At 34.8% G+C, this 9,969-nt stretch overlaps 1 protein-coding gene across 1 annotated transcript; it reads right to left on the bottom strand.

Annotated features, from left to right (window-relative positions):
• Positions 1-234: 234 nt before the first annotated feature.
• On the bottom strand, positions 235-8,345 carry LOC137393307 (caspase-8-like). Its single transcript, XM_068079797.1, has 3 exons — positions 8,072-8,345; positions 1,453-1,528; positions 235-846 (listed from the first exon to the last, which is right to left on the bottom strand). The coding sequence occupies exons 1-3, from the start codon at positions 8,315-8,317 to the stop codon at positions 512-514; spliced, it is 657 nt and encodes a 218-aa protein (XP_067935898.1). The 5' UTR covers positions 8,318-8,345; the 3' UTR covers positions 235-511.
• Between the last annotated feature and the right edge of the window lie 1,624 nt (positions 8,346-9,969).

The raw sequence follows: 9,969 nt of genomic DNA, 5'->3' as shown, positions 1-9,969 counted from the left end.
TACTTGCCCTTTATATGGTATACAGCTTGGTCAATATATAGTTGATTCGCGTAAGGTATACAGTTTTAACAACTTATGATTGACCTGTATATGGTAGATAATTATGAAGATTCTAAGCTCACATCTCTCACAAGTTTTGAGTTACAATACATGGTGTGCCACCCAATAAATTCATTATACAGTTCGTATGTCTATTAATACATGTAGTTGAATATACATCACTTGAGAGAACAGCTTATAAATGTTGGCAGCAGTATAGGTGCCATATAGGGAGATAAGCACACTGACTGTACGGGGAAGGAAACTGCGTGAGAATCATAAAAAAGTAATTCTCAAAATATTGACAAGTTATTTCAAATTTTGGCATGAAAAAAACCAAAATTTACAAATTAGTTACTTTTTCAAAAAAGTTCTAATTTTGTAAATTCTCAAATGAACAATATTTCCTTGCTCATTTAGTATTTATCCTTGGATTAGTGTCTACGTACGTGTAAGTATATAACAGTCTAGCTTACTTGCTCCGAAAAAAGTTAACTACTTTCTGTCGCATACTAAAGCGTTGATGAGGTGGTTGCAATAGCAGTATTTTTGATAAATTATGGTGTATTTCTGGTATTTGCCGTTTATTCATTTTTCTATTTGCCTCCAAGAAAATGTTTCGTATGTCTGAGGTCTCATCTGAGGATTTTCCCCGAGGGATTTTTGCAAGGGTTTCAGCTAGGAAGCCTGGCTGAGATTTCTTTCCTCGTGAAGTTGAGGTAACGAGGCAGCAATCTCCACATGGAAATCTGTAGCCGTCACAACTTCTGCTTCCAACACCTAGAGTCATGCTCGCTTCTTTTACGTCTAAATGAAAAGGCATAATCTGTTATTGCTGGACCATCAACCAACCTTGCAAACTATTGGCATGAAAACTGTGCAGCGGTTTCCTTGGTAAATGTCGCAAAAAGGTGTTTTTCTGAAATTTTTTCAACCATGTCTAATAAAAAATATACTTTGAATTCTATCATGTTCTGATAAACATAGCCGGGTTCTTCTGGAGAAGATTCTACTTCTTGGAGAAATGCGCCTGAATTTTCATAATACGTAATTCTTGTGGTGGTTGTTCTTTTTAATTTGACTCTTGAAAAGCTAGTCATGGTTGCGTTCAGATTATTTTGCAACAACGGTGATTGCCACTAACAACGCAAAAGCAAAAAAAGTGGAATTGGTAAAATAACTAAATTTGTGTTCATTTGAGAAAAATATAGCCATAGTACCGTCTGCAAACTTGGTGAAGTAATAAATTAGCTCTGACAAGCTATGCAGGTGCCTTAGAGATATATAAGGACAAGGCTACCTACTAGCAAGTGTCCACTTGAACTTGCTCAGAAACAGTAATAGCAGGTTTATATTCATGCAAATGTAGAAGTTTGAGCATATAGTTAATAATTTCATTAATTAATAATTTACCAAAGTTGGTCGCTGTGTTATGACTCGTAGACCGCTGTTCGTCACGATCAGTAAGGCAACTCTGCAGCACCAGCACCTACAAAAATAAAATGTATCATTGTGTGATAAAAACCCTCTGTTATTCAACTTTTCTTACAACTTATGTATTTCTTTCATAAACAAAGTAGTTGAAGAAAATATCTACTATAATGTAATTTTATGCCGCTGAAGTTTGACGACAGAAAGCAAAGCTTCGTGGTTTTACGAATTAAGTCAGGCGGTCTCCAAAGTGTATGAAGGCAGTTTTCAATTATTGAATGAATATTCCAATCCTCTAATCTAACAGACACTAAACTAGAGTAGACAGGACTACATAGTTTTACCTACATTATATTGTTTAAATGAACTCGAAAATAAAAAAGAAATAGTTTTTAAACTGCTTGTATATGGTAAGCATTATTTAGATTAATGAGTAGTGGTTTTTATGATTAGCAAACATACTGTTCTGCCATTGGCTAAAAGCTGATTGGCTAAAGGCTGATTGACTTATAGTTGATTGGCTTAACGCTGATTCGCTAAAAGCTGATTGGCTTAAGACTGTTTAGCTTAAAGCTGATCGGCTTAAAACTGTTTAGCTTAAAGCTGATTGGCTTGAAGCTGATTGGCTTGAAGCTGATTGGCTTGAAGCTGATTGGCTTTTTGTTTTCTAATGACAGCGGGTCTGATCATATTAAACGTTTTCATGGAAAGAGTAGTTTTTTTGGAATAAAAATTTGAAATGGTGAGTTATTAATGATATTTTAATTTCAAACAGAATTTTTTTAAATTATGCCATACAAGAATCATAAAAATGGCAACAAGTAATCGATCAAATCGAATGAATGATACAACATATAGGTTACGTTTGAAAAGCGTTATTCTTAAAGTTCAGCTTAAAAAATACGCAACAAGTAAAATCATGTATCGTGTGAGTTAATATTGTTACAGGGAACACTAATGGCTCAGCTAGCTATCAGATTTCTTATCAAAGTCTTGTATGACACGAGCCACTCATAAATTTTAAGCGAGCCATGTGAATAACATAGTGTTATTTTTACCATTAACACTAGATACTGGCTGGTGGCACATTTTTATTACAACTAAGCGATAAATATGTGACTGCAAGCAGTAGTTGTCTCCTCTAACTTAGAATATTCGATTATGTTCTGCCAAAGCTAGTGAGTTCAGGTGGGTTTGCCGTGCTTGTATTAAATTTATATAATAACTTATAAATATATATGGTTTGTGTAATAATTTTTTTACTGGACAGTTAGATTTTTCACTCATTTCAACTTATGTGACATGTACAAATTACATACAAAATTTATTTTGAAAATATCATTGCTAGTTGCTTTACAATCTTCCATCTAATATTCATTCTTTAAGCAGAGAAAGTTATTTTAAAGCACATCAATTATATCAGTACTTTTATCATATATTTCAGTACTTCAGAGTCTTGGCTTTCAAATGAGCCTATATTCAATACACAAAGAATAATAGAACTATGAAAAACAGGGTGTCACAAGTATGTCCTGCAATAAAAAAACACTTGGTTGTCATTCCCACAATGTGATGTCATAATTAGCATTTAGCCTTAGGCCGTCGATCCCTTTCGCTGCCATTGACGCTGCGCTTTTCTGTGACAATCGGTGCTCTTAAACCCAGAGAGCGCTAATAATAAACTAGGATTCTAAATAATCAACAATGCCTGAGGATCGTGCTAACACCCGACCAATACAAACACATGTTCTGGGTTAATAGATCTTCGGTGATTGTTAGAGTTTGCTTTTTTCACCCTTAGTTGTAGTATAGTATTATTATCTGAAGAATTCATATCGCTTTCCATGTTGCTTTCTAAATATGATTATGCTTCAATAAGTATATTGTCGTTGATAAAGGTAATGAAATCACATCGATTAAATTGTGACCTGCAGCGGCGTGGCCCTAGGACTATATGTAGATTGCACTCTCGCGAGATCCCACAATGCTTGAAATTAATTAGCCTCAGTCGTGCCCCTCAACATCACAATAAAAAGAGAGGGCTAGTGCATAATATCATCAGGAAAACATAGTATGATGCTTGGAATCTGAGCTATTTATCATAGAAATAATCTGCACATGGAGAGCTAATGACACTGATTCCTTTGTCATCTTCATTGGTTCTCTGGAGTCGTCCGACCTTCACCTGCCACTAGCGTCATTATCGTAGTTGATAAATACATTGTATAAGCGGTAAGCGATTAAAATAAGCAGTTAGAGCACCCAACACAGAATTTGAAAATTGCGACGTCATAATTTGCGAGCCTATATCATAAAACATTTTTGTGGTAGAGCTTTGGGAAAATCCTATAAACACCAACCAATGTCTGTCTCATCATGTCAAACAATGGCTCATTTGAAAGCCATGATATTGAAGAACCTGAATAAGCTGAAACAGTGCTGACATAATTGATGCTTTAATTGATGTGCTTCAAACACTATTTGTCAAACTATTGTTGTGGAAGTCAGCGCTGACTAGCCACTTGCAAATGGGTTCTGCGTACAAGTTGTTTTGTACTGAATGAGTCTCATGCACAACTGTAATTGTTTCAAGCAAGGTGATTGGTGAATGAGTATGCCTCATTATTACACAAGCTCTATAAGCATGAAAAGACAGAACAAGTAGATACAATTCACTACAATCAAGCGTAACGCTGAAATGAGTTTACAAAGGATAAATACACCTACGTATCTTCTCTTTTTGCACTTCTTACCCTTCTGTTAAACTTCTGTTTTCATATACCGCATACATCATGCGTGTGCTAATTATTTTAGCCTTGCGTTCATGAGTTACGATACAGAATTATTTTTGGGACCTAAGTATATGTAACGCGATGCTTCTTCATTTTTTTTCTTGAGGGCTAATAATTTATCTCGAACCTAAAATTTGGCAATTTTTGTACTGATTATATACGTTACTGATATATATATATATATACATTGCATCGACATTTCTTAGTTTACATACTTGCTATTTATTTTACATCTACATTTATTTCACTACTTATTTATTCCAGCTGCCCAGAAGACTTTTTCCAGCTTCATTATGGTTTTTAGATTCTGATTTGGTACCTTGCGCTCCACAATCATTAAATACGAACAAAGATTTTGTTCGTTTAAAAAATATTTTTACGTTATTTCGTTGAGTTCAAATTAAAACATCTTTGTTGTATTGATATTTTGTTAAATATTAAATACATGTATTTAATATTTAATATTTTGTTAAATATTAAATACATGTATTCTCAGAAGTTACACAATGTCTAATGCCTTAAAAAAAAAATATATATATATATATATACATAATAAAACTAACTAGAAATAATGCCTATCATATTGCTAAATTCAACAATGCATGGTAGTCCAAAAAACTATGAAAATTATTTGAAGTAAGTAGAATAGGATACAGAAGCTCATCATCTAAATCACAATTTTTTAGCATGTCAGATTTTTTGAAAACTTGAATACCTTATTTGCCGCCAAATTAACCAATTGTAAAAAGGTACTGAAAAGCCCTAATTATTATAGCCATTGCTCTCTGTAGTTGGACCAATCATAAGCCCGCATATTGTAATGCTTTGGCATTTCATTAGTTTGATATATCAGTATGTTAGCTATAGCAAATAAACTATAATCAATGTTAACATTATTTTTTGTAAAGCTTTTTTTAAAAACTGTTATAATTTAAATAAGAACTTGCATATAAATGATGCAACTATTGTTATTACGTATCATTATCTAAAATACCTGTCCCAAATTATGTACACGTACATAATTTGGGACAGGGCTAATATCAGGTCTTACCTGATATGGACAGTTACTATCAGTGTCTAAATGCTGAGAAGCTAAATGTGTTTTTTAAACATTTGCTGTTTAAAATACTGTAATTGTATCTACAATCTGTTTGACTATCCAGTACATTACTACTTCTCTAAAAAACCACAACACCTTATACTGTGGCTTATACTAGACACCAACATCTTGCCAATTTGCATTATAGAACATCGTTATGCAAAAATAGCTTTCCTCTTACACATTATTTACTTTACTATTTTTTGTTTTTGTCTCATAGTCTAGTTTGCTTTAAGCAGCACTGACCGGTGTAAATAAAGTTAAACTTATCTAACTATCATACACCACACATTATCTATCTATATATATTTCTCAAAATTGGTCGCATGTGTGTTTGTCATTTTGATTGTCCAGCTATAGCTATTAAAATCTTGATATTAAAATTCCATGTTTTGATGGATTTGAACTCACGACGAATGCATCAACAAGTTTCTTATCCAGACACTCTACCACTCAGCTAGAACAGCATATTGACCAAAGGTGTTTACATATACACCATGCGCATGCTAATTATGTTAGCTACACGCTTGCGCCCACACGATACGATGCCTCTGTTAGGAAATATTTTAGGACCTAAGTTTATGCGACACAATTCTTCTTGGTTTTTTTTTCGTTAGGGCTAATTGATTCCGCCCAACGATATAGACAATAATTTATCTCGAATTTAAAATTTGGTGATCTGTGTACTGATTATATACGTTATTAAAAAATATACGTCGCTGAACTTGCCATGGCGAGTTATCCGTATCCGTTATACGGTATATCCGGTATCCGTTATAATAAAAACGTTTAGCAATGATAAATTTAATGTTAAAAGTTTGAAGTTTATTAAAATACACACTAAAACTTCTTTCAAGTATGCGTTTAGTAAACTAAATTCATTTAGGTTTGTTTCAGTAGTTATGTTACACGTCTGTCTCGAAGGTAAAAATTCTTCACATAATACATTGTAATGTTATATTATCTTGGGCCCACAGATCATAACCAAAAAATGCGGTAAAGTCATTGTAGGTACCTATAGTTACTAAGGTTAACATAGTATTTTGGTACTATTTTTAATGATGATGATTTTTACTAGAAGGTGACTGCATTAGATAATGACTATGGGTTTCCATACCACTCTATGTACGTCTATAGCTTACGATATTAGCCTACATGCCAATTTTTGCATGCCAACACTGAAACGAATTGAACTCATATAATTTTATACAAAGTAATTTTTGATTGTAATCGTAGTGAAATCGACTATATTTAGCTATTACTTGCTAATAATTTTACATTTACATTTAAACACCTTTACATTTCAATTTTTCCTTCTAATTTATTTCAACGAAACACTTCTTTCAAGTTATGAAATTTTAAATTTAAAGTTGTTTGAAAACCTCTACAGTTCTTTTATTTATTTTTAATTACATGTTAGTTGTCCTTGCACAAAACTATTTCCTCATGATATGAAGTTTAAAAGGTACAGTTGTTTGACAAAGTATGAAAACCTTTACAGTTGTTTTTATTTTTTCTCTTAATTTATTTCAATTACACAAAACGCTTCTCATGATATGTAGTTTGAAAGTTAGAATGGCAAATGTTGTTATATGTTAAATACAAATCAATTTTTTGTCTAAGCTGTCCAATATACAGCTAGTATATCTATATATCAATCTATTAGAGTTGCCCCGATTTCAATATCGGAATCGGTATCGGTGCCGATATGGGTAAAGTATCTGAATCGGTATCGGCCGATCTTTTCTTAAAAAATCGGACACTTCAGATACTTTTTACATATCAACTATTTAGCAGAAACCTGTATTTCAGCCTGCTACTTTAATAACAAATCATCAGCTGCAAGTTCCTTGCTTTTATCTAATGATTTCCGAGCCTTTCTAACAATATATTTCATGTCTATAGCTTAATAAACATCCACACAGCTGCATAATATTTTGGCTTTAGTCAGGACGTAATCACCAAGCGCGGTATTTCCCAATTACAGCGATATGATTTGTTGCAGCCAATCACAAACAAGAGAACCATAACGAGCAACAAGAATGTTTCTATTTACTAGCATTGCGAAAGTAATTTGAGCAGTTGATGCATAAAGTTATCTATCTCTCTCTTGATCCTGACGATATGATGTATCGTTTGTATTGCATAAAATAACCTCAGTGGCTTATCGGTGTTTAGCCTGCCCTCCATCATCTGTAGCGTGCGAGTCCTTCAGTACGACTGGCTACATCGATAGTGATAGAAGATAAAGACGTCTCACTGAGATATTTGAATCACTAACGGTAATTAAAAGACGCATTTATTTGCTTTAGACTTGTACAGGCGCAGCCGTTCGTTCAGCAGTAGAAAAGAGTCTTCATTATCACAGAGAAAATTGTACCACTAACTGTAATTACCATTAATAATAACATATTTCAAGAAACATGGACTGTTTTGTTATTAGATGCACGGTATGTCAGTATGTGAATATATATACATGTATATCTTTTTTCATAAATACAAACAAATAAATACATTAATATTTATATTTTCTTGGCATTATATTTATACTTGCATAACAAATAAACAACTATCTATGCAACACAAAAGAATCTGAATCGGTATATGAATCGGATTATTTTTCATTAAGAATCGGTATATCGAATCGGTATCTGAATCGGCTGGTGAAATTAGAATCGGGGCATCTCTACAATCTATATATCTATCTTACCTTTGGTTTGCCATTGAGCAAGTCATTGTGGCACAAAATATTCAGCATGCTCTGAAGCCTAATTTCTCTGTAGTTCTCATCGTAGACTATGTACTCTTCGCCATGGCTCATAAGAACCACAACTATTCCTGAAATGCGCTCTCCCTCCGCCTGAATTGCTTTTGCAATTTCACTTCGTAACTTTTCTTCTGTGAACCCACAATGCACCTGCGGCTGCTGACCAAAGTTGATAAATGCTTCTACCATTTGATCTTTCTCTTCTTCTGCTCCCTGTCGTTTTGTACGCGGCGGATAGTCATCGAAGGTGTTATAAAATATGTGAGTCATAGGACGCCTGTATATCGCTTTCCAGTAGTGTGTTTCTACCTGCTTCAGTAGCATGCTCATTTCTGTTTTTGCACTTTTACACGCAAGATTTTTTGAATTTGCACAAACCAACTCCCAGTCATTCTCACCTGAATGGTGTAAAAGTGATAGAGCGATATCAAGAGAATCAACTTGGCAGGTATAATGTAAAGCAGTCTTTCCTTCGAGACAATGTGCTGACAACAAGCGCCACCGTCGTACTCCCGTGCAGTGCTCTAGAAGGAGGTTTACGACAGATAACGAACTCGTTAAACTTGCGTAGTGAAGGGATGTTTTTCCTTTTCCGCATGGCATCAATATCAATTTCTGAAGGCTTTCAGATTTCGGAAGCATTTTGAGCAATTCTTCGACCAAATGATCTTGTCTGTGAATTACTGCAAGATGAAGGATAGTTTGACCATTAGAATTTTTCAACTCATCCATTAAAACATCATAGCTATTCTCTGCCTTAACAAATTTGAGCATTTCATCAAAGTACTTGAAAGCGGTTTCAGCATTTACCGTTTCGGGGTGAAACCTTTGTGTACCCACTCCTTCATCTTTCCCCCATAGCCAAGGAATCATCTCTTCTGGATGTGCACTTTGTTCAGGGTGAGACACCAGATCATCGTGGTCCAAGGTTGCGCATCCATCATCACTGCTGTTGTCATCTGGCATGGCTTGTCCGTTCTCAAAAGTTTTAAAGAAGTCCTTAATCTCCCTTCTGTTGGTACAATCCAATACGGTTCGTCCGTGTTTGTCACGCCTGTCTATCAATTTTTGTTGCTCGACGCTAGTTATGGAATTCAGAATTTCTCTGATGACTTCCATCTCACCATTAACTGCTGCTGTGTGTAAAGCAGTATGCGAGTTCAGTTTATCCTGTAGCTCAAAGTGTCTGTACCGATCCTCTCGTCTCAGGCTATCTATGATGACACGTACTATGTCTAGTCTGTCAGTTTTCTCTCCGTCCTCACACACCATCTCATTGATAGAATAGTGTAGAGGGAATTGGCCAGTCTTACTAATCCGAGAAAGCAGTATATAACAATTTTTTGTTCGTCGAACAGGTTGGAGAAGGTCTTTCAGGGTTTTAGCACACCCGCGTCGCACACTTGCTATGACTTTTTCATGCAGGTCTTTTAATTCTTGTCTACATCCACTTTGTAAATCTGGCGTTAAACTGTCCATAGTCTGCAACAATGCATTTCTTGTACACAGCAAGTGATACACTACAGGTGATATGCTATTGGTAGTAAACTACATGTGATACGCTACAGGTGATAGATACCTTTCAGGTGATACGGTACAGATGCTACTCTACAGGTGGTACGCTGCAGGTGGTATGCTACAGGCGATACGCTACAGGTGACACGGTACAGGTGATATCCTGCTGGTGATACATTACAAGGAATACACTACAGGTGATATCCTACAGGTGATATGCTAGGTGATACGTTACAGGTAATATATTACAAGTGATACGCAACAGGCAATACGCTACAGGTGATATATTACTAGTGATATGCTATATGTGATATGGTATAGATGAT

Source organism: Watersipora subatra, chromosome 4 (assembly GCF_963576615.1).
Source record: "Watersipora subatra chromosome 4, tzWatSuba1.1, whole genome shotgun sequence".
In the NCBI taxonomy this organism is placed as follows: domain Eukaryota; kingdom Metazoa; phylum Bryozoa; class Gymnolaemata; order Cheilostomatida; family Watersiporidae; genus Watersipora; species Watersipora subatra.
The sequence above is the reverse complement of the archived record's forward strand: the minus strand, read 5'-3'. Positions and strand labels throughout refer to the sequence as shown.

Excerpts from the sequence above, each read along its gene's own strand:
- LOC137393307 (XM_068079797.1), bottom strand. The coding sequence starts at position 8,317 with ATGGTAGAAGCATTTATCAACTTTGGTCAGCAGCCGCAGGTGCATTGT. Across the intron at positions 1,529-8,071 it reads TGCTCAATGGCAAACCAAAG|GTGCTGGTGCTGCAGAGTTG; the intron begins GTAAGATAGATA and ends TTATTTTTGTAG. Across the intron at positions 847-1,452 it reads TAACACAGCGACCAACTTTG|ACGTAAAAGAAGCGAGCATG; the intron begins GTAAATTATTAA and ends CTTTTCATTTAG.